The sequence below is a fragment of the Heteronotia binoei genome, chromosome 21 (genome assembly GCF_032191835.1).
Source record: "Heteronotia binoei isolate CCM8104 ecotype False Entrance Well chromosome 21, APGP_CSIRO_Hbin_v1, whole genome shotgun sequence".
NCBI lineage: Eukaryota > Metazoa > Chordata > Lepidosauria > Squamata > Gekkonidae > Heteronotia > Heteronotia binoei.
In genome coordinates this window covers 147,494,069-147,518,541 of record NC_083243.1, presented here as the reverse complement: position 1 = coordinate 147,518,541, position 24,473 = coordinate 147,494,069, and the positions used below count along the sequence as shown (strand labels likewise).

The 24,473-nt window shown below is 42.1% G+C and overlaps 1 protein-coding gene across 2 annotated transcripts; it reads left to right on the top strand.

Annotated features, from left to right (window-relative positions):
* Positions 1-3,658: 3,658 nt before the first annotated feature.
* LOC132589873 (vitamin D 25-hydroxylase) lies at positions 3,659-22,494 on the top strand. Of its 2 annotated transcripts, XM_060262657.1 has the most exons (5): positions 3,659-3,936; positions 11,853-11,994; positions 15,158-15,790; positions 19,305-19,634; positions 21,814-22,494. In XM_060262657.1, the coding sequence occupies exons 1-5, from the start codon at positions 3,703-3,705 to the stop codon at positions 21,990-21,992; spliced, it is 1,518 nt and encodes a 505-aa protein (XP_060118640.1). In that variant the 5' UTR covers positions 3,659-3,702; the 3' UTR covers positions 21,993-22,494. The 2 variants fall into 2 exon arrangements, with proteins under 2 accessions (XP_060118640.1, XP_060118641.1); XM_060262658.1 differs by lacking the exon at positions 3,659-3,936 and having other exon boundaries at positions 11,918-11,995; positions 15,568-15,790.
* The last annotated feature ends 1,979 nt before the right edge of the window (positions 22,495-24,473 follow it).

The window sequence follows — 24,473 nt, the reverse complement described above, 5'->3', positions numbered from 1 at the left end:
ATTAATTAGTGTGGCTCCAGTGTTATTATTTTATTCTATGTGGCTCTTATATTAAGCAAGTTTGGCCACCCCTGTTTTATATACTGCACAATGCATTTCTTTTCAATCTGCTATCCTTCTTCAGTTAAGCCAGAATCCTAATAGACTTAGACCAGTGCATTGGAACAATGATATTACAAAGAACGTAAACTGCTTAAAAAGTCACCTTAAAGACTGTCAGCTTAAGGCTAAAGTTTTCACTTATTCTTCTCTGGAAAGGAAATGATTTTGTAATGAGTGAACTGATAAAACAGTTCCAACCATTATATACATCTTATGGCACAGTCAAGGATCTGCATAGCGTGGGGCGAGGTCAGACGCACATAAACTGACAAGATGGGCATGGATGAAAGCCAGATGCATGTCGGATTTTATGCAGTTGTCCAAACATCAGCATCTGGCAATGGTCGTTGGCTCGTTCGTGTCCCGAACTGCCACGACTGAGACGCGGACTTTTTTGATAGTACATTAAATCTGGAATAAGAATGCTTCTGATGACTCCCATGCGTACTTTCTATGTTTGAACGCTCCATTGTAGCCGACTCGTCACAAGCGACATCCGCTTCCCTGCGAAAGCCCACTCCAAATGATATCATTGCGCCAGCAATTGTTGACTCAGCCTTCCATCCTTCCGAGGTCGGTAAAATGAGTACCCAGCTTGCTGGGGGGGGGGGGAGTGTAATGACTGGGGAAGGCAATGGCAAACCACCCCATAAAAGGTCTGCCGTGAAAACTTTGTGAAAGCAGTGTCACCCCAGAGTCGAAAACGACTGGTGCTTGCACAGGGGACCTTTCCTAAATTGGGGGGGGGGGCAGATCACCCACATTTGCTGTCTCCCTGCCAGGGGAGGAGGATGACCCACCTTTGCCGTTTCTCCACCAGGTGGAGAGACAGCAAAGAGAGTTGCCGTGCGCCCCCCATTTAAACACCACAGCGGGGTGTTTAAATGGGGGGGGAGGAAGATCCTGCATCTTTGCTATCTCCCCGCCACGCGGAGAGACAGCAAAGAGAGTTGCCATGTGTCCCCCCCCCCATTTAAACACCACGGCGCGATGTTTTAATGGGGGGGGAAGGAAGATCCCTCACCTTTGCTATCTCCCTGCCAGGCGGAGAGATAGCAAAGAGAACTCCTGGGCTTCCCTTTCCTTTCCGGGTGTTTAAATGGGGGGGGGGGGGCAGATCACCCACCTTTTCTGGCACCTTTTTTTAAAAAAGCCAAGCACGATATCCCATGGTACTGTGCTTGTGCAAGTGTGAAATGCCATCTCAAAAAATGAGGTCCGGTTGAGCACTCTGATCGACCAGCGACGGGACCCACATGGGATAGAACGGTAGCCTTGCTGTTGTCTGATCGGGAAATTGGTTGTGCGGATTATAATAGAGGCGCGTTGCAGATGGATTTAATGGTGAGTGTGACCGCACCCCTGAGCAGGCAGGATGACTGGTTTGATACTGATTGTAGGGCATCTTAAAAAGCAATTCACTACAGACCTTGGCAGTTCAAATTATGCAATGCAAAAGGTGTTCTCAAACAGATATTCTTATTGAAAGGTGAATTGAACATATTTTTTTACTTAAAATACAAACATGCTTAAAACTCTTGTGATATTCTATTTAAAATGGAAGGTGGGGAATAATTGGATTTGGCAATGCAATTTTAAAAATAAAACATCAAGAAAAAGCACAAGGATCACAGCAGAAACTAAAAATATAAACTAAAGATATACAAGTATTTGAGTTTAGGAAAACGTGAAATGGCTGGACATTCTCCCCCCCCCCCCACACACACACCAGGTCTACTCAGAGTAGCAGTAGCTCTCCAGTGTGATGTCCCTCTTTGGCTGTGGGTTAGAGTACTCACTCAGGCATCCATTTTCAGGTCCATTCAACAGAGAAAAGCTGGCTCAAAATGTCAACTGTTGATTGACAAGGATACATCTCCAGCAAGCAGCAGCTTGAGCTCCACTCCACTGAAATACATTGTAGCACAAACAAAGTTGCAAAGTAAATGTAGAATGGGTTTTCCATTAAGGTATCTGAGCCCAGATACTCTGGGGCTGGAATGACAGTCCCCAAAGTGAAGTGACAGTCCCTGGGAGTAGCAGAAGAATTCTGGGATTGGAATGAGGGTCCCCAGAGAGGAGTTGTCCTTTTATTCTGTGTCATTCCAGTCTCAAAACACAGATTCTATTGCTAGGGACCATCATTCTTCTCTGGGATCTATCATTCCAGTCCCAGAGTACTGTTTCCATTGCTAGAAACAATCCCAGAGTAGTCTATCTGGGTTCAGAGACCTTAATGGAAAATCCATTCCACATTTTCTTTACAACTGTGCAAGCCCAGAAGAGTTTCCTGCTGAAGCAGGCAAAAACAAGGCCAAGGGAGCTGGGAACTTCGGCAGCCTAGAGCTTCAAAGGGTGAGGACAGGCAGGGAAGGAGGAGTGGAGGGAGAAAAAAAAGAGCTGCAGAATGGATTAAAACCATGGGCAGGCCATTTCTGGCCCATGGACCGTAAGTTTGACATCAGTTTCATCCTCACAACACCCCCATGGGATAGGTTGGGCTGAAAGCGTGCCTGGCCAAGGTCACCTAAATAAATTTGTGACAGTGTGGGAATTGCAATTTGATCTCCCAGATGTTAGTCAACCATAGTGACTTTTTAGGTTTGTAGGTTTATGCAATATACAATATGATTGCCCAGAACTGATGCCCAAAAATACATGCTGACAGAAAATGCTATAGTTTTGTCCTTTAGTCTAAACTGATGTCTCAGGATTGTGTATGTGCTAAACTCTGCATTAGAGGAAACAATTATCATCCACCTGTTCCAGTTTGGGGGTTGATTCAAATAAGTGTGTTCACACAAATGATTCACACATGGTTGCAGTATCAGTTGCTTAACTGTGACTACATTGACAGAACTTTCATATTATATTACCTCAAACACAGCTCACAAGTTCAGCTGCTAATAATCAAGTGTACAAATGTGTACAAGAACACGATGTAAATTCAAGGTCTGTAATAAGACATATTTCAAAACCAGGAACTTCTCCAAATTTTAAAAGTTTATTAATATTTTTGTTGTATTTTAAAGTTTGGTTTTAAACTTTTGCATAAACTTTATTGTGGAGCTGAAAGTGTTGGGGACGTCAGAAGAATTGAAAGATACTGATTTTTTTTAAATAGGGAATTTTCTAGACTTCTACATTCAAGCAAGATTTCAGAAATTCAAAGGAGTATCTCGATTTTTGATCAACATTTTCCCTTTCCTCCGCCCCATTCAAATGTTATGCAAGAGCCAAAGACTCACGTGGTTACTTATTGGGCAGGCTTGTGAGAAGTAAATAAGTTTGACTAGGGGTGGGGCTAGCTGGACGTGCCTCCCTAGACTAGAATAGACAGTTCAGTGCGAACTTAGGGCTAGCCGCGAAGTTTATTCAAAGACAAGTTCCCAGAACCACCATTAGCAAATTGGAACTGCGGCGCGAGAGGAGGAGGCGGAGAAAAGTGGCGGTCTGCCTGCACGCCTGACCAATCATCCTCTTTGCCAAATGACGGGCCTTGCCACCGTCCTATGAGGAGATGCCTGGTGATGGGCAAAGGAGGGTGGCAGGGCGAGGGCGGAGGTTGTGCCGGGAACTGGCGCTCAAGGTGAACCAGGGATGTGGTTCGAGAGCCAGGCGGGAGCAGGAACAGCGGCGGCCGTAGGGACAGGCGCCGTCGCTTTCCTGTTGCTGCTGGTGCTGTCACTGGTGGTAAAGCAGTTGCTGAAGCAGAGGCGGCCAGTTGGTTTCCCTCCTGGCCCAGCGAGGCTGCCGCTCATCGGTAATATCCATTCCTTGGCGTCGGAGCAGCCTCACGTTTACATGAAGAGACAGAGCGAGCTCCACGGGCAGGTATTTCAGCGTCTCGGAGGGACCACTGGGTAGGGGGCGTTGGAAAGAGGGCGGGGAAAAGCCAGCGCCGCACAGCAGCGAAAAAGGTTGAAGACTTGTCCCGGGGGAGCGGCTTCAGCTTTGCTGCTGCCAGACACGGAATCGTGGGGCGGCTTGACGCTGGCAAGGGTTTCTTGAGTAATGATTACATAGCTCGTTGTTGGAACAGCTCGAGGCTTGAAGCGGAATCTTTCCGGTCGTCTTGGTTTTGTACTTGGCTCTCGGTTCAAGTTCCACTGTCTGATGGTTTCGTCAGTGTTTCGGGCACAGGATGCCTAAGGCATGTAAAGTGGAAATAGTAAAGACCTATCTTATAGTGTTGATGTCAAGGCAACCTAGAATTTTTCCCATCCTTTATCCGTAAACTAGAGGTCACACGCCATCCTAGGCATCCTTAGTTAAGAATGTACTTCCTCTGAAGTGAGTAGGGTTTCTCAGGGAATCGTTTTAGAATTGAGGATGTTAAAGACTTACTACTTCAGACATGAATGTGAATTGTTTTCACTATTTCAGCATGAACTTTGCTATTTTGGCACATAATTCTTAAAATACATAGTACCTAAAATACAAACCTGATGGTTGCATAATAGTTACAAACTTGTGATCAATAAGAAATTTTTACCCAGCTCCTCTCTCAAAGCTCCTACCCTCTGTTGACAGCAGAGGATAGGACTCACAACAGTGGGTTTAAGTCAAGGGTGGGAAGGTACTGGCTGGATATTAGGAAAAAACATTTTTACAGTAAGACTGATTTAACAGTGGAATCAGCTATCTAGGGAGGTGATGAACTTCCCCTCATTAGCTGCCTTTAAGCAGCGGCTGGGCAAACACTTGTCAGGAGTGCTCTAGGCTGATTCTGTATTGAGCAAGGGGTTGGACTAGATGGCCTGTATGGCCCCTTCCAACTCTGGGATTCTATGATCTTTCCTTTCAGGCTTCTCTAGACTTTCTGGGATTTAAGCAATCTGGAAAGTAGGGGAGGAAAGACTTTATGTAAGGAGTTGGGTTAGCACTTTTTCCACTCTTAAAAGAGTGGATTTACTTCTCAGCCTAGGCAGGCTCGAATCATAAGATGAACACTAGGGGGCTGCAACTAGTTCTGTTTTGGATATTTGAGGGACACATGTCTATCTTTCACATTCTTAAGGTTGCCAGCACAGCAAATTAATGATATATTAATGGTAGTAAGCCATTTTTACAATAAATGTTTTAGAGGTATTCTGGGTATAAGCTTTCATGTGCATGTTGGCCTTAAAGTTACTTCTGGATTAAAACTTTGATCTCTTGATTAACAAATATACTACTGTATAGGCACTGTGTTTGGTACCACAGGCCCTTCTGTATATCCCCCAGAAGGGTAGCCACAAGAAATAGAACCTTTCTGGTGATTGTTTCCCAAATTTAGAATGCCCTCTCCCTTTCTCTTCACATAGTATCTTCTCTGGACATTTTTGACATCAGACAGACACTTTTCATTTCAATAGATTTTAGTTAATCTTTATCCATGTTAGATTTTATTTGCTGTTTTATGATTAATTTGATTTAGCTGTTCTTTAGGTTTGCTTTGTTCTATACTTGGTTCTGTCTGCTGTCATCTTTTATTGGTGCTGATTTACATTTTATTCTTTTTAAGTTTTTATATTGTGCTTATATTTTTAGTTGTTATAGATAGCTTCAGATGCTATTGAAAGTGAAGGGATCTATAAATATTTAAAATAAATCCAATCCAATCACACCTTTATTGGCATAATGAAAAGAGATATACAGAGACTTGTCAACCAGACAACAATCAGATTTGTCTGTCCAAAGCATAAAAGGCTAAACTAAGATTAAGGTCACAATAAAACCTGCTTAAAATAATTGTTAAAAATTTCAGCCAAGAATTTGGCAACAGCTTTTGTGATATCGATTATGTTGTAATTTAGTAGGAAACGGCAATCAAGCCTATTTTCTTGAATGTAGGATGGTAATGAAAGACTATCTAACAGAACCTTCCAGAGATTAGTATATAGTTGGCAGTTCAATAAAATATGCTGGATGGAATCCGGTGAACTTGACCCGCATAGACAATGTCTCTCACTAAAGGGGACTTGAAGAAATCTCCCATAGAGTACATTGGAGGGAAATGCATTCATCCTAGCCAGCATAAAAGCTCTCCGATGTTGCGGATTTTCTAGTTCAGATAAATATTTGGCCATTTTCCTGGCCGTCTGATCAAGTCCAAGTGAGGCAGGGGAGCAAGTATAAAATTGGACAGGACACAGTTTGAGATTCTAGATCTAAGATTCTCTGTTTGATAAATATAAAATTATAATATTCATCAGATGAAAATAGATCATCAGTTGCAATTCCCATGTGTTTAAAATAAATCAATAAATAATACAGTAATTTTGGAGGGGTTTATCTAGTGGATCAGTGATTTATCAGCAGTTTGATCCAGGTGGGTAACCGTGTTGATCTGAAGCAATGTGACAGAGTCCAATGGCACCTGTAAAACAAATAAAATTTTATTGAGGCTGTGAGCATTCATGTGCATGCATTCCATCTTGTTTGACGGTGTGCATGCACATGAAAGCTCGCAGCCTGAATAAAACTTTGTTGGACTTAAAGGTGCTATTGGACTCTAACTTTGTTAGCAGTTTTTGACAATTATTCACTGTGCAATAAGATTTTTGTATATGTAAAATTGATGACCCTGGAAGTAACTCTTTAAAAATTGTAAGGGTATGAGTTGTTGAAATTCAGTTTATCTTTAAAAAGTTAAAAGTAGTCCCCTATGCAAGCACCAGTCATTTCTGACTCTGGGGTGATGTCGCATCAAGATATTTTCACGTAGGCTTCCCAACCCTCCCGCCCTGGCTGGGGACTCCCGAATTTTCAGCCTCCTCCCCCGCTCTTAAAAAGTCTGGGGGCGGGGGAGAGAGAACATACCTGCAAGCATCATGTTTTACAGCTTGGGATCCATTTTTAAGGCTGCACAGGAAACAGGAACGGCCCCTCCCTTTCTTTTCCTGTGCAGCCTTACTTTCGTTTTCACAGCCAGCAAATTCTGCTGGAAGAAGACCAAGTAAGGTAAGTGTTTGTGTGTGTGAGAGAGAGAGAGGGAGGGGGCAGGGAGGGGGGAATTCCCTGGTGTGGAGGCCCACCCCCCCTTTAGAAAGCGTGGGGGGGGGGAAGGAAATGTCTACTAGGCACTCTATTATTCCCTATGGAGAACGATTCCCATAGAGAATAATAGGGAATTGATCCATGGGTATTGGGGGCTCTGGGGGGGGGCTATTTTTTGAGGTAGAGGCACCAGATTTTTAGTATAGCAGCTAGTGCCTCTCCCCAAAATACCCCCCAAGTTTCAAAAAGATTGGACCAGGGGGTCCAATTCTATGAGCCCCAAAAGATGGTGCCCCTATCCTTAATTATTTCCTATGGAAGAAAGGCATTTAAAAAGGCGTGCTGTCCCTTTAAATGTGATGGCCAGAACTCCCTTGTTCAATTATACTTGTCACATCCTTGTTCCTGGCTCCACCCCCAATGTCTCCTGGCTCCGCCCCCAAAGTCTCCTGGCTCCACCCCCAAATTCCCTAGATTTTTCTTTAATTGGACTTGGCAACCCTATTTTCACGGCAGACTTTTTACGGGGTGGTTTGCCATTGTCAATGTATCTTTAGAAGACTATAAAATCATGGCTAATATTGGTTTTATATTAGTTGATGAAGTTGTAGTTGATCATAGTTGTGTCTGCTTTACAGCAGTTTTTATTTTCTGCTAAGGATGGCTACAGATAGGTCAAAGTAGAAAAGTTAACTTTTAGCTAGAATACCAATATTTAACTACAACAGAAAAGTTTATTTTCAATTACAAGATTTCTTGCATTTTCCATGACTAATTTCCTTCATGCTGCAGAAGCTTTCTGCTTATTACACAATTTCCTATATAGAAATAAGTAAAAAATACAGAGAGCTGTAAGGGACCATATTATAGATCTAGTATGAAGAGCTGGGGGCTTGCGAAAAATTACAGGATGTAAGAACAATTTAGAGGCCCCCTATTCCCTAAATCTCCTCCTCTTGGGGTTCTGTGAGATCTTAGTGCCACTAAATCAACCACCTCTTGCTCTGTTCTTTTAGGTGACTGCTTTCAACTGCTTTCAGTATTTTCTAGACTTTATATTTTGGTTAATTTATAGAATCACATTTTCAGCACACCTAAGTAGGCCTCTGAGTATGTAGAGACTTTTCTGTGAGTGGCATAGTTTTGCTGCTCAAGGGAGCCAACCACTTTAGTATCAGACATAGTTCCCCACAGGACTAGTTCAACCTGTCTCACTGTGCCACCCCTCTCCATGGAGTTAAGCGGCATATGTCTCTTTCTGTGTTTGCATGGGCTCCAAGGGCATCTTGGAGCCTTGCAGTGGCAGCAGCAGTGAGGGAGACAGGCCTCCTGTCATATCATTCTTGCCAGGTCCAAGACAGGCTACAGCACCTCAGTTGTCTTTTTAGAACCCAGGCAGCAGTGGCACAGTTTTTCCTCCCCCTCTTCCTCTATTCAAGTCTAATTAGAAGAGGCTGTGTCTGATGTCTTTGGCAAGCATTGTCACTACTAACTGGGATAAGGCTGACCTTGCAATAAAGATCAAAGTTCTTTGAGTTATAGCTGAAGGGAGCAGAGAGAGAGGATGATCCGAGAAAGGTTAGGCAGGAAGACATTCCTAGTCTGCTTCAGCCATTTTTATCCCTCCAGCTGTAAGTGGCAGGACTTTGATTTCTTTGGCAAAGACTGTTGTTATCCCAGGTGTTGGGGGTGACAATTGCTGACGATATTGAAAACAGTCTGTTTGGATTGCAGTGAGAGGGAGACAGACAACCAGGGAAGGGACAAGCCAAGCAAACCAGTGAGCCACTGGGGCAAAAATACTATCCTCATTGGCATAGCCTTCAAATGGCTGCTTATGTCATGACCCACCCTGAGTACATAAGATTGTATATTAACATAGATTTATGCTCGCCTGCAAAGACTGATGGATCCCATTAGATTCCAAAATGCTCTGTGAGAACTGATGTCCTCCAGTGATTCCTTAGATGAGCGGATAGAGGACTTGAATTCCCAGTTCTCTGAAGCCATTGACGAAACTGCCCCCAACGTCCTCTTCATTCCTGGCAGAAAACATTACTCTGTTGTATGATGGAACTCAGGGGGATGAAACAGGAACTCAGACAACTGGAGTGAATTTGGCAATGAGTTAATGATGAAGCCACAAGAGCATCTTGTAGGATGCTTATGAAATCCTATAAGATGGTGGTGAAGGCCACTAAAAGAAATTTTTATGTGGCCTCCATCACCTCTGCTAGCTCTTGCCTGGCTCAGTTATTTAGGGTAATTTGGTCTCTTATGTCCCTCTCAGAGAGGACCCTGAAAAATAGTAATCTGATCATAAGCTTTGAGGCATTTGCAGGCTTTTTTACAGAAAAAACTAACGTTGATAAAATATGTGAACTGAAGGCCCTTTGACCATCTGTATTCAGTCTTTGATACCTGCAGCCAGCTCTCCCAAGCCAATGTTGACAGATTTGTGGGTGATGTTAGGCCAACCACATACATCCTTGATCCATGCCCCTCATGGCTGGTGAAAGCCAGTGGTGAGGGGCTATGAGGTCCCCTGGAAGATATTATCAACTTGTCCCTGGGCTCAGAAACCTTTCCAGGAGGGCTGAAGTAGGTGCTGGTTACCCTTTTCTTAATACAATCAAACTTAGATGCTATGGATCTGACCAATTACCACCCCAATTCTAATCTTCTGTTTCTGAGTAAGGTAACTGAGAGAGCAGTGACTGAACAGCTCCAGAACTTTCTGAATGACTCATTGGTGTTGGATCCATTCTAGTCTGGTTTTCACCCCAGCCACAGGACAGAAACAATGCTGATTGCCCTCACGGATGATCTCTGCAGGCAGCTGGATCAAGATGGGTCAGCAGTGTTGATACTGCTCAGCCTCACAGCAGCATTTAGACTAATCAACCATTAATTTTTGACTCACCGCCTTGCCAATGATGGGATTCATAGAGTAGCCCTGCAATGGCTTATCTCATTTCTCCATGGTCAGGGACAGAGGGTGGCGTTGGGAGAGTTAGTGTCTCTGAGGTCTCCACTAGAATGCAGGGTGCCCCAGGGTGCACTTCTCTCTCCAATGTTATTTAATGTCTATATGCACCCCTGTGCCCAGCTGGTGTGGAGCTTTGAGCTAGGATGTCACCAATATGCTGATGGCACCCAGCTATTTCTGTGGATGGGCAGCTGACCAGACACCGTTCCTGTGAATTTAGCCAAGGGTTTGGAGGTTGTGGTTGGATGGTTAAAGCAGAGTCAGCTGAAACTGAAGACGGAGGTTCTCTGGCTGGGGGGGCGGGGAGCTAAGGTTGGGTCGCCAACTCCTGACTCTTGATGATGTGACCCTGTCGTCAACTTCTACCATCAGAAACCTGGGCATGATCCTGGATGCCACCTTGTCTATCGAGGCCCATGTCACAAAAGTTGTTTTTTCAACTGTGCCAGGTTACACCTAAACCACCATAATCCACACATATGTCACCTCCAGGATAGATTACTGTAATTTGTTCTATGTGTGTCTACCCTTGTGCCTGACCTGGAAATTCCAACTGATCCAGAATGCAGCTGCATGGATCCTTACAGAGACCCCTTGGTCTGCACACATTCATCTTGTGTTGTGTGAACTGCACTAGTTCCCATTGGAGCACTGGTTCTGGTTCAAGGTTTTGGTTTTAGCCTTTGTCCTTAATAGCCAGGGACCCACACACCTTTAGGACTGCCTCTCTCAACATACTCCTGGAAGAGCGCTACACTCTAGAAATAAAAAACCTTTTGGTGGTCCCTAGCTCAAGAGAGGACTGACTGTCCTCAATTAGGGCTAGGGCCTTTTTAGCCCTAGCCCCCATTTGGTAGAACACATTGTCTGAGAACATCCATGCCCTACAGGAGTTGCTGTCTTTCCATAGGGCTTTCAAGGCAGAGATGTTCTGCCAGGCATTCGGTTGAGAACAGCAACTCTCATATCCCCCCACCTCCCTCTTTATTCTTCCATATCCCTGCCACCTAGTGGTTCATAGGTATAATCCCCCCCCCATCTAGATATTATACTGATTTACTGGCAATATTTAATTATTTTAATGTTGTTATTTTAACTCATTGTCAATTCTATATATTTATGATGTATGCTGGTCTGAACTTTATTTTTTAGGAAAGGGCAGCTAACAAATTGAATTTAATAAAATAATACATAAATAGCACTGTATCAGTGAATAAATACAAATCTTATTACCAGGTAATAATCTTTATATATCAGTGTGTTTCATGTGGTTTACCCAGTATTTGGGATAAATATGATTCAGCATTACAAAAAACAATATTGTATATGTACAACCCAAGAAACTAGGCAATGCAAGGGGCTACATATAGCAGCCACAGGGGGGCGCTGGCCAGGGCAGACTCTTGCAGGGAGGAACTGCCAGCTGGAAGAAGCCCAGCAGCACAGGAATCCTGGCTGGTTAAATCCAAGCAACAGCACCAGGGGCTGAGGAGTGAGTCAGGGAGTAGCATGACTTGACTTGTAAGGCAAGTGCCTGGAGTGCTGCAAGTGGGCAGCGGCAGGGGGGAGGAGGAAGGGACTGAGCGGGAGCAGCATGGCAGGCATGGGCGGGGGTGCCGAAAAACCTGGCACCACAACTGTGAACACTATGCAGTGTTATGTGGCACAGTGGACATACTGATGAGCTGAAGAAGAAACCATAGCATTTAGAATTATATATATCTTTATCTTAGCTTTATTCGTGTAACTGACATTAAAATATCATTTATTCTTTTTGAAGATCTTTAGTCTTGATCTTGGAGGTATATCAGCTATTGTCCTGAATGGCTATGATGCAGTAAAAGAATGCCTTGTTCAACAAAGCGACATTTTTGCAGACAGGCCACCTCTTCCTTTGTTCAAGAAGCTGACAAAAATGGGAGGTATGTACAGTTTTAACAGATGTGATTTATAGCTTATTGTTGCATTAGACCTTTACTGCAAAATATCTGTCTCTAAATTTCATATTTTGGGTTAAGGGAATAACCTTAAAATAACATTTTTTCTTTATCTGTGCTTCCTGACTTGGCCTTCCAAACTCTACTACTTTCAAGTGCAGAAGTGATAAATCAAGGATAACACTGTCTCTTCATATTGATGGAGACAAGTGGAAAGAATGGCTGTGTTCATATGTCACAACAAACCTGTGAGTTCACAACTGCCACAAATGTGCTTGTTTACTGTGTTTACATTCACCTTCCTTCTGGGCTTACATTCACCCTTCGTCACTTGCAGATTTTGAATGTAAGCTTCATTGTTTGGGAATCAAGCCCCAATCTACCATGATGTCTGACTGCATATGCCTGGGCAAATGGCTTAAACATATTTCAAAATCCTAGTTATTGGGAAATAGTCTGAAGTTTACTGAGGTGCCTGTGTTCAGATGTCCCTGCAAGTTGAAGTTTCATAAAAGGCTTTTCAAACTCATGCCTCTTTCATATTTTTATATGCCTACTTCAGTTTTTTCCCCTTTCTTGACTTGTATTTGTGATATAACATAATTTGAATCGCTTTGTCATTGCTTCCATTTGCAGGTAGTTTACATACTCTTTCAGGCATGTGCTTAGGTTCTGTGGGTCAGAGCTTAGCAAGCAAGAGATGAATCTAGCACTAGATGACAAAAAGTTGGCTTGTTTGTAGAGCTGTATTGAATGTGTTGTTTCCTTTGGAGACAAATACTGTGTCAAAGGCTATAGGGGCAAAAACCAAACAAATATTTTAGTCATATCCTCTGGGATTTTTTATTCTCTTTCTTTAAACATCACTTTTAAGACTATCACAAAAACAGCTTTCTGTGTAGGATGATGGATGAGGCATGTTGTTGTTTAAGAAACATGTACTAAAAGAAATTTTGGACATGTTTCTAAAGTCATTCTTTGTAGCTAACCTAATACTGTCTGCCTAGGTGTCTTCTCCAACTTATGTTTGTAAACAAAAAGTTACTGCAAAATAATATATATCTCCAGTGCTTTGTTCTGGAAGTTCAGGAAGGGATGGGATTTGCACTCTGCTGCGCAGGATGTATTTTTATTTGGTTTGAAACGGCTTTTAATCTCTTTTATCTCTTCTTATTGGCTTACAGTATCTTTACATTTGTTTCTTTGTATCGGTTCTTCAGTTTCAGAGGGTTTATTTCAGGGATTTTTTTTTAGCAGGAACGCACAGGAACACAGTTCCAGCTGGCTTGATGTCAGGGGGTGTGGCCTAATAGACAAATAAGTTCCTGCTGGGCCTTTTCTACAAAAAGCCGTGTGTAAAACAATGGTGGTGTCAGGGTGTGTGACCTAATATACAAATGAGTTCCTGCTGGGCTTTTTCTACAAAAAAAGCTCTGGTTTATTTTATGTATTTATCTATTTTATCAGACTATTGGTTGGGTTGGGTGGTATTCCAGCTGAGCATTAGGCTTGCCAATCCCCAGGTCTCAGTGGGGGTTCTTCCACTTTCCCAGGCTCCTTCCCGCCCCCAGTCAACTGGCCGGCGGGGGGAAGCCCCCCAGAGGACCATGTGCATTTCCACCTCTGGAGGCTTCAGTCTCCGATTGAAAGGCTTCCTCTTGGGATGATGTGTCTGTGTTACTTTGAAGAAGTTGGCAGCAACTCGTGAGTAGAGAGGCCAATCCCTCGCTTCAGAGTCGCCAGAAACGGGGGGGGGGGGAACGTCTGCTGAGCACTTCATTATTCCCTATGTGGAGATCGATTCTCATAGGGTATAATGGGGAATTGATCTGGAGGTTTAAGGGGCTCTGGGGGAGCTGTTTTTGAGGTAGAGGCACCAAATTTTAAGTATAGTATCTAGTGCCTCTCCCCAAAGCACCCCCCAAGTTTCAAAACGATTGGACCAGGGGGTCCAATTCTATGAGCTTCAAAAGAAGGTGCCCCTATCCATTATTTCCTGTGGGAGGAAGACATTTAAGAAGGTGTGCTGTCCCTTTAAATGTGATGACCAGAACTCCCTTGGAGTTCAATTATGCTTGTCACACCCTTGTTCCTGGCTCCGCCCCCAATGTCTCCTGTCTCCACCCCCAAAGTCCCCAGATATTTCTTGAATTGGACTTGGCAACCCTACTGAGCATAGTTGCTCTCTGTGGAGATGATTTAATGTTTAGTTTCAACTTACTCTTATTTGTTTTTGTTGTTTTTATCTTTTTGACAGGTCTTGGCAGCTTGATATTTAGCTTAGTTTAGTCTTAGCTTGTGTTGGTTGGGTGGGGTTGGTTGGTTAAGCTGCAAGCAGCTCCACTCTGAGGAGATTTAATTCTGTTGATTTGCTCTAACTTGTAAGCTCTTTCTCTTTTCTCTTTTTCTTTTCTTTCATCTTTCCAGTTGATTTATCTTGGCTGGGGTAAGGCTGACCTTGGCTAATTTAGCATAGATAGTCTTTCCCCCCATCTTCTTTTGAGAAAGCTGAGCTGTCTGGGCTTAGAGGGGTTGAAGTCGTTCCCTATTGTTTACATTTAATTTTAATTTCTTTTTGCGTGGCTCCTTTGGAGAGTGGGTGCAGTTTTGTTTAATAGTTTTTCTCCTCACTAGTTTTAACTGCATCTTAGATCATTTATTATCTGTTTATCTGCCTATTGCCAGCATGTTAATAAGCTTTGCTTAGTGGTTGACTGTATTCTTGAATGAAGGGAAACTCAGCCTTATGAGTTTTAATCTTAAAACAAACCATAAATAAATTATTATATTGGTATTTTATTTGTTAGGGTTTACCATATCTGTACTCCATGTTTTTCACCATATATTAGCTCTTGATTTCTTTCTTTCACATGAGTCAATATCTGTTTAATAAATTTATTAGAATCCAGGGCTTTTTTTGAGCAGGAACACAGTTCCAGCTAGCTTGGCATCAGGGGGTGTGGCCTAATATGCAGATGAGTTCCTGCTTATTTTTTAATTTAATTTAATTTCACTCTGACTCTTCTGAGGTAGATTAATTTTATCAACTTGACTTTGCATATAGGTATAGCTGCAAAAACACGGAACTATTATAAAGAGAAACTTAATGAAATCCGTCATTAAGCATGCTGATGCTTGTTTGTTTCAGGTTTATTAAACTCAAGATATGGCAGAGGTTGGACAGAGCATCGCAAATTAGCCGTTACCAGCTTTCGGATCTTTGGATATGGTCAAAAATCCTTTGAATCCAAAATATCAGAAGAATCAATTATTTTTCTTGAGGCAATAGATACCTATAAAGGCAAGCCTTTTGATCTTAAGCACTTGATAACAAGTGCAGTTTCAAATATTACCAATTTAATTATTTTTGGAGAACGATTTACATATGAAGACACTGAATTTCAACATATGATTGAAATATTTAGTGAAAACATTGAGTTGGCTGCTAGTGCTGCAGCTTTTTTGTATAATGCTTTTCCATGGATTGGTGCTTTCCCTTTTGGAAAACACCAGCAGCTTTTTAAAAATGCAGCTGAAGTCTATACATTTCTTCTTCATCTTATTCAACGTGCTTCACAGAACAGGAAACCTCAGTCACCTCAACATTTCATAGATGCATATTTAGATGAGATGGTTAGAAATAAAAATGATCCGGAGTCCACCTTTTCAACAGAAAACTTAATTTTCTCTGTTGGAGAAATCATGATTGCTGGAACAGAAACTACAACCAATGTTCTAAGATGGGCAGTATTATTCATGGCTCTTTATCCGAACATTCAAGGTAAGATTTTATATATTCATGGTGACATTTTTGTTTGTTTGAAGAAAGGTGGTTGTCAAGCAATGTTTTCTGAAACATATAAGATGTGATGGTGGTATACTGAAAATAATTTAATGCTGAAATGTTACACATTGATGGGGAGAGGCACTATGTGGTTGGAAAAATTAGACTCGGATGTTCAAGAAATAACTGATCCCTGCTTGAGTGATTTGGGTAGAAACAGAAAACCCTGATGATAATTTTTCTTGTTCTTATATGTAATGTGAAGCTTGGCTTACTTACCTTTATGTGAAACTCCTTAATATATTTGTACCTGGAGTGGAGACCAGCCAGGTGGGAAGGATAATAGAACACCAGAGTGGGGAAAGAAGGCAATAACTTTATTGATTACAGATTCCTCATGTTCTGGTGCAGCTGGTACCTCTGCCAGTTCAAGTGTTAACAGTGAACTCCCCAACCTGCCTAGAATGGTGATCAGGGAACAAGAACCATTATAGGACAAGCAGTGGTAGACACTGCTATTCAGGCCTGTTGGCAGCCTCTTCGGAGCATAAGTTGGCAAGCTGGCCATCAGGGCTTTTTTTGTAGTAGGAACTCCTTTGTATAGTAGGCCCTGTAAGACAAACCATGTAAGCTCTTGGAGCATTGGCTACATCAGGGGGGTGTAGCCTAATATGCAAAGTAATTCCTGCTACCAAAAAAAGCCCTGCTGGCCTCTGTGCCCCATGCTCCTGAGACCCTTGAGCGGGTCCCTTTTGGATTATGCAGGGAGCCCTCACTACATGCCTAAAGGCCATTCAACTGGTTGTGACGATAAAAGCTTATTTAACATTGCATTCTATAGATCTAGGCAGGGACACCGTTCCAGCTGGCTTGGTGTCAGGGTGTGTGGCCTGATATGCAAATGAATTCCTGCTGGGCTTTTTCTACAAAAAAAGCCCTGGACCTAGGTAAAATCTTCCTTTCAGGGTCCTTGGCCAATTGCAGCTCTGGATAAAATACTTTCCTGGCTCTGTCAGTAATAAGCTACTTAAAAGCAACAGCAATGACCATTAGAAATATTAGCAGCAAAATATTAAACCCAAGGGAGGACGGGTGGGATTGTGGCAAATATATTGAATTGACTTTACCTGTCCTTTTAGGGACTGGCATAGAACAAGGGGAAGCCTCCTGGCCCATCCCCTCCAGCATCCCACAGCCAGGGAGCAAAATGTGGGGTAGAGCCATTTATGGCAGCACAGGACCCTCAATTAAAAACTGCTGAATGTCCAGCATCCTCCTCCAGTTTGGTGTAGTGGTTAAGTGTGCGGACTCTTATCTGGGAGAACCGGGTTTGATTCCCCACTCCTCCACTTGCACCTGCTGAGATGGCCTTGGGTCAGCCATAGCTCTGGCAGAGGTTGTCCTTGAAAGGGCAGCTGCTGTGGGAGCCCTCTCCAGCCCCACCCACCTCACAGGGTGTCTGTTGTGGGGGAGAAAGGTAAAGGAGATTGTGAGCCGCTCTGAGACTCTTTGGAGTGGAGGGCGGGATATAAATCCAATATCTTCTTCTTCATCTTCTTCTTCCTCCTTTTCCCATTCTCCCTGTCCACCCATATGCAAGTGTCACTCCTGTCTAATGGCAGGAAATTAGATAAATTTCTTTCCATATATGTATCTTTGGCGCATATAGAAAAAGGTAACAGACAGATATTTATTGCACTCCACTTATAGCAGACGTTCAAAACAAGTTGTCCTTGTTGTATATGACACCAATAAGCTAGTTATAAATGCCCATAACAAGTTATAAAATAATGTAACATTTATTGGAAGCCCACATTCAAAGCCAGGTGATATATAAATCAGGGCAAAAATGATGTGAGTTTAATGGGTTTAGAAGGGTGTAAGGATGCACTGTTACTATGGTGCTGGGTTTGGCTGCCCAACTCATAGGGCAGATAATTACAATTGGCAGTGCTACAAAATATGTTGGAAATCTATGTCCTGGGCTGGGAGGAAATATTCAAGGATGCTCAAGGCTGTGTACAGTGTCCACAGTTGGACATAAACAGTTAGGCTGGGGAGACAAGTCATCTGTATGTATAGCTGAGGCACTGATCCAAAAAGTAAATTCAGGAAGACTGACAACAGTGTCTGATGCATGTAATACATCAGTGAAATGCTGCGACATGCAAGGTTAAGAGAAACATTTAAAGATTAAAACTGCAGAAACAAGAATAATAGAGGAAAGAAATGAAGCATCAAAATGTTATATATTGACTGTTGATTGTTATCGTATTAGATAATCTGATCTAATTCAAGGTTTATAGATTTAGACACACAAAGAGAATGGTCACAGCAGAATTATTTTGCCTTTTCTGAGAAGTCAGATTATATATATCCTCTATGAATAAGATTTTCCATTAACCTCTGTGTGCTATAAACACTATTTTCAGTGCTAGGGTTTTTTTTTATACATGTTGTGTTCACTGTTGGCCACTTCAGTTGCACACCTCTCCAACTGCAGGGGTAACAGCATGTTCACCTAATGTCAGAACTGACAACAATGGAGGAGAAGGCATTGAGGTGGGCCTGTGTGCTCTGAAAGACCTCCAAGTGGCTTTTTATTAGAAAAAAGATGCCTTCGTGGATTGATCAGATTAATCCCAAAGAAGTAGCCATGTGTCTCTTCTGCAGCAAAAACTAGAATAAGTTTTGTAATGCTTTCAAAATGAAAACATTTAGTGGATCCTTAAACTTAAATCGACCTGAGTTCGATCCCAGTGGAAGCTGGGTTCAGGTAGCCGGCTCCAGGTTGACTCAGCCTTCCATCCTTCCGAGGCCAGTAAAATGAGTACCCAGCTTGCTGGGGGGATAGTGTAGATGACTGGGGAAGGCAATGGCAAACCACCCCATAAAAAGTCCGCCGTGAAAACGTTGTGAAAGCAACGTCACCTCAGTCAGAAATGACTGGTGCTTGTACAGGGGACTACCTTTACCTACCTTAAACTTTGTGGAATTAAACTTATTTTGCCTGATGCAAAATAAGCTAATATAATATAGCTAATTTACTAGCTATAAATAAACATTGATGTGTATTCAGAGAAAAATTGTTGTACACGGTGTAGCCAAAATTCTAATAATGTACAAGCAGGGCCTTCTTGTAGAAAAAGCCCAGCAGGAACACATTTGCATATTAGGCCACACCCCCTCATGTCACCATTGTTTAACACAAGACTTTTTTGTAGAAAAAGCCCAAAAGAACTTACTTGCATATTGAGCCACACCCCTGATGCCAAGTCAGCCGGAACTCTGTTCCTGTATGTTCCTGCTAAAAAAAAAGCCCTGTGTATAAGAAATAGTGGCAGGGCTTTTTACACATCTAAGTAGAAGACAAATTAAAACAAGACATTAGGAAGGGCTTTGGTAATATTGTATACTGAGATTTCATATCTAAATTGTTTAGGCTAAATAATATAACCATACTTCTGTATGAATTGTTTTTCAATAAACTGAAAGCTTTTTTGTCTAACAGGGCAAGTTCATAAAGAAATTGATTTAGTCGTGGGGCCAAACAAAACTCCTTGCCTAGAAGAGAAGTGCAAAATGCCATACACAGAGGCAGTCATCCATGAAATTTTAAGATTCTGTAATATAGTACCACTAGGTATTTTTCATGCAACCTCTAAGGACACAGTTGTGCGTGGTTATTCTATCCCTGAAGGAACTACAGTAATTACTAATCTCTATTCTGTACACTTTGATGAAAAGTATTGGAGTAACCCTGAAGTTTTTTGGCCTGAGAGATTTTTGGACAGCTCAGGACAGTTTGTCAAGAGGGAAGCATTTGTTCCTTTTTCATTAGGTAAGAGTGCACACTTTTCTATTATGCTAGAAGCAATAAAAACTTGGTCACCGTGATATAACGTATCTAACACTAGATATTGTAAATATCCTGTTTGCATCAATTACACTACTTTTTTTTGTAATGGTAGTTATTTAACAAATTACGGCTCACTACAATAGTTTAAATTTTAATGTTCTTATTATTTTTCATATATCTTTCTCTAGAGGGGTATGAGTGAAATGAGGGAAAGAGGTGGGGGTGGCATTTCTCTGTTGGGAGACCTGCTTAGCATCGCCCTGGCTCCCACAGATACTTAGTAGAGCAGTGGGACCAAAATGCGGGAAGGAGTGGCAGGAGGAAACAGGACTGTGTTATACACATGCCATGGTGGTACTTCTGACACAACCTGGGAGTGATGTCATTGCATCAGGGCAGTGCTCTTGGATTCACCCTAAGTGTCACCTCAACACAGTGATGTCACTTCTGGGTTAATGCTGCAAGCACCACTGTGGCATCAATGTGATGCTGATTACATTGTCCCCTCCTCCCAGACTCTCCCACTGGTTGCCAACACTTGGCAACCCTAGAAAGAGGTTCTTTTTCTGAGAACAGCTAACTTGTTCTTTGCCACAGAACCTCAGTGCTTTTCACTACTTGCCCAATGCTTCCCTTGCCTATTTCAAAATAAATATCTGTTTATAAACATGTAAACTTAAAAGTCTATGAGCTACGTCAGTAGTATGTTTCCCTTGTCCCTTGACAAGATGCACAATTCTGAAAACTGCAGCCTTTCCAGTCTCTGTATATAGGTGTTAATAGGGGTGTGCACACAAAAAAACAAGATAGCTTTTTTTTTGTTCAGGTCCATTGGATCAGAAAAATATTGGTATTTCCCAATATTTCCAAATCTAAATATCAGCATGATATTGGGATTCAGATAAAAATTAAAAACCCAAATTTATTCAGCATTTTAAAATGTCTTCCTTCACTTGTGGTATTGTGCTACTTTGGCAGTATGCCTCTACAAGTGAAGGGAGGGCATTTAAAAATGCCTTCCCCTTACTTGTGGAAGCATGCAGCCAAGGTGGCACAACTCCAAGGAGTGAAGAGAAAGCATTTTAAAATGCCTTACCTTCACTTGTTGAGGCCTTCCACCTTGGTGGCACTGCACACCTCCACAAGTGAAAAGAATGGCTTCTCCAAGTTGTGCCGCTTGCAGGGTAGCAATGCAACTCAGCAGTATAGCTGGCCCAAATATAAGAAGATATTGGATTTATATCCCGCCCTCCACTCCGAAGAGTCCCAGAGCAGCTCACAATCTCCTTTACCTTCCTCCCCCACAACAGACATCCTGTGAGGTGGGTGGGGCTGGAGAGGGCTCTCACAGCAGCTGCCCTTTCAAGGACAACCTCTGCCAGAGCTATGGCTGACCCAAGGCCATTCCAGCAGTTGGAAGTGGAGGAGTGGGGAATCAAACCCGGTTATCCCAGATAAGAGTCGGCACACTTAATCACTACACCAAACTGGCTCTCCAAATAAGCCAAATAATATCAGCTTTTATTTGAGCCGGCTGTATCAGTAGCCAAATCAGATTGTCTAATCTGCACTTGGCTGAATAAATGCCCCAAAATACCAATAGGATATTTTTCGGGTATTTATTTGGTTGTTTATACCAAATGCACACCTTTTAGATTCTTAGAATCTTAACTGAGGGAAGGTTATTTAAATCTTCATTCAATGGATACATTTATTTGGAGAGGAATATCTGGATCCTGAACAGTCTCTGTTAGCATAGTGTGTCTAATCATCTCAATAATTTCATTACTTAATGTCTCAGTTTGGTATATGAAAAGTTTTTCCTAAAGTACTCTCTAAAGTACTCCAGATTAATGTACCTATTGTGGGAGAATCCAAATGCCCTTCTCTCAGCTAAGAATGGTAACATTTGTAGATATTCTTTTTATATATAAAAAAATAATAAAAAGCAAATGGAGAGTTCTTCTTGTTCTCATTACAGTGTTTTCCATTTTAGAATGTTATATAAACTTGAGAGAAATCAAAGGCAGATGATGGCTTACCAGCAATACACTTAGTTTTTTAAAATATGTCATAATTATGTCCTTGCTACACAAGCATTTTTGATGAGGGGCACATTGTTAAATATCATTTTCCTTTTTTTTCTTTTTTTATTCTTCAGGAAAAAGACACTGTTTAGGAGAACAGCTGGCCAGAATGGAAATGTTTTTATTTTTTACTTCATTACTTCAACGATTCCATTTGCACTTTCCTAGTGCTTTGATTCCAGACCTTAAGCCAAAATTAGGTATGACATTACAACCTCATCCATACCTTATTTGTGCAGAGAGACGATGCTGAATGCAAAATATCTAAATTTCTGGAATAGTGGCTAGTTATGCATAGGTACAGACAACCTGTTAATATTTATTAATGTTATTTATAAAATACATTGAAAGCTAAGCACTGAAATGAATGAGGTAATACAAACTCTTAACAAAACAAGTTCAAAATAAAAGTGCTAATAGTTTATTCACAATGTGATAATTTCTACCAGCTGATTAGTTTGTATATGTGCTGAAAATTTTCAGACCAGCTGCAGTTGTTCAGGGGCATGAGAGTATGTTGAGGTGATATATATAACCAGCACTCCAGTCCATGGCATTCAAGCTTCTTTCAGGAAAAAGTGAATCAAATCTTGTCATATGTCCTAGATAAATTTCCCAGAAGGTAAAGGAGTTAAGAATGCCGAGCATGGGCTAAAAGATGATCCATACCATTCTCAGGTTTGGTGAACAGGATGTTTTGTAATAGACAACTTTCTAAATCTCTTTAGAATGTGCAGTCCTCTGGAAAGTTCCACACAGTCTCCTAGTACCCAATAAAATTCACTCAGCTTTTGGTTTATTCATTTTCCTGGTCAGAAACTGGTCTCAGCATTGATCAGACTATTTGCTACTTTCCCCTTCTAATTTAATCAATTGAACAAATCCAGGCTGAATACACTACTTTCTATTAGGTTTAATTCTGGTTATGTTTGTGTGCATGCACACCAAAAGTTTATACCAGGAATTAAATTTTGTTGTTGTTAAAACAGGGGTGGCCAAACTGGAGCTTGGGAGCCAAAAGTGGCTTTTTCACAAATATTGTATAGCTCTTGAAGCACCCCACCGCACCCCATTGACTGGCTTGGAGAAGGCATTTCACTCTTCAAATCACTTCTCAAACCAACCAGCAGCTTGGAGAATGCATTTAAAGTTAACGTTGCTTTCTTTTCACCTCTCCCTCCTTTCCTTCCTTCCTTCCTTCCTTCCTTCCTTCCTTCCTTCCTTCCTTCCTTCCTTCCTTCCTTCCTTCCTTCCTTCCTTCCTTCCTTCCTTCCTTCCTTCCTTCCTCTGACATTCATGTCTTGTGAGTCATTTAGTCTGTTTGGGTCTTATGTTAAGTTTGGCCACCCCTGGTCTTAAAGATGCCACTGGACTCAAACTTGGTTATGTTGCTTCAGACCAACCAGCTACCCACCTGAATCTACTGTCCATTTGGTTTGGGGTTTCAGATAGTCCTTAACAGCAGTTGGAGCAGCTTAGACATTTGCTATATCTGAATACCTATAGATTCTGCCATGACATTGTGAAATCACTTTTAGACAATGTTCTGGATTGTGTTCTTGATTATGCTTTGCTTATCAGGCATTCCAGTATGTAGTTCTGCATTTTCCTTTTTAACAAAACTAGGTGAACCAATTGACATTTTGTCAAAGCTGCCTGGAGGTGCTAATTATTATCTGCATAAAGGCCAGTAAACTGAAGCTCAGGAGCCAGCCTGTTTTGGATAGGATTGTACTTTTCCAAACAAAAAGGTTCACACTTAGATCAACTGCTGTAAGTAAACATGCAGTGCAGTTCCTTTAGAGTGCAGTGCTAAGCAGAGTTATGCCTTTTAAAGTCTCTTGATCATGTTAAGTCATTTTACTAACTGCATTACTAGGTGTGCTTTGGGCATGGTCTTCATGCTGATTACTGCAGCATGCCTTACACTGGGTTGCCTTTGAAGACTATACAATTCATTAATGCAAGACTGCTTGTTTATATAGATGCATGGGAATTTATCTCCCCAGCTTTGAACGAGCCACATGGTTTCCAGTTTGCTTCTGAGTATAATTCAGAGTTCTGGTGCTTACTTTTAAGTCCTAAACAGATGTTAGCCAAATTGCCCTCTAAGAGGTTTTGGGGGCAACTAGGCTCTAGCGAGATCAAGATCTATGTATACAGAAGATGTCTCCTTTGGAAGTCACCCAATAATGAGGAGATGTTGGCTAATATAAAAAGGGGGTTTTATTATATAAAAATACATTCAAACATACATACACACCAGAACTAAGAGCGTTTTTGCACTCACCTTCAGCCGGCGCGACGCCCCTCTTCACCGCGCAGGATCTGCGCGGATTTCGCACTTAAAGCCTCGGAGCAGCCGAAAGAGCCGGAAACTCCCGGCGCAAAAGCCGCGCAAACGGAAACTGCTTTTTGGTGGTTTACGTTTGCGCCGCAAAAGCGCCGGGAGTTTCCGGCTCTTCCGGCTGCTCCGAGGCTTTACGTGCGAAATCCGCGCAGATCCTGCGCGGTGAAGAGGGGCGTCGCGCTGGCTGAAGGTGAGTGCGAAAACGCCCTAAGAAAAATAGAGATGAAACATGTAGGGACATTTAGGAATATTGCAGAGGGGAGGGGTGAGTTGATACAACCTGATCCATGGATCCTTTGAAGCAGAAGGCAGGATCGTGGAAAGTGGCCCAAATAGAGTTTGGGGGTGCATGTCTGTGGGATGGGGAAGATAAAAACCAGAGAC

Coding starts and splice junctions, on each gene's coding strand:
- LOC132589873 (XM_060262657.1), top strand. CDS start 3,703: ATGTGGTTCGAGAGCCAGGCGGGAGCAGGAACAGCGGCGGCCGTAGGG. Junction 15,791..19,304: donor TCTTTATCCGAACATTCAAG/GTAAGATTTTAT, acceptor TTTGTCTAACAG/GGCAAGTTCATAAAGAAATT. Junction 19,635..21,813: donor ATTTGTTCCTTTTTCATTAG/GTAAGAGTGCAC, acceptor TTTATTCTTCAG/GAAAAAGACACTGTTTAGGA.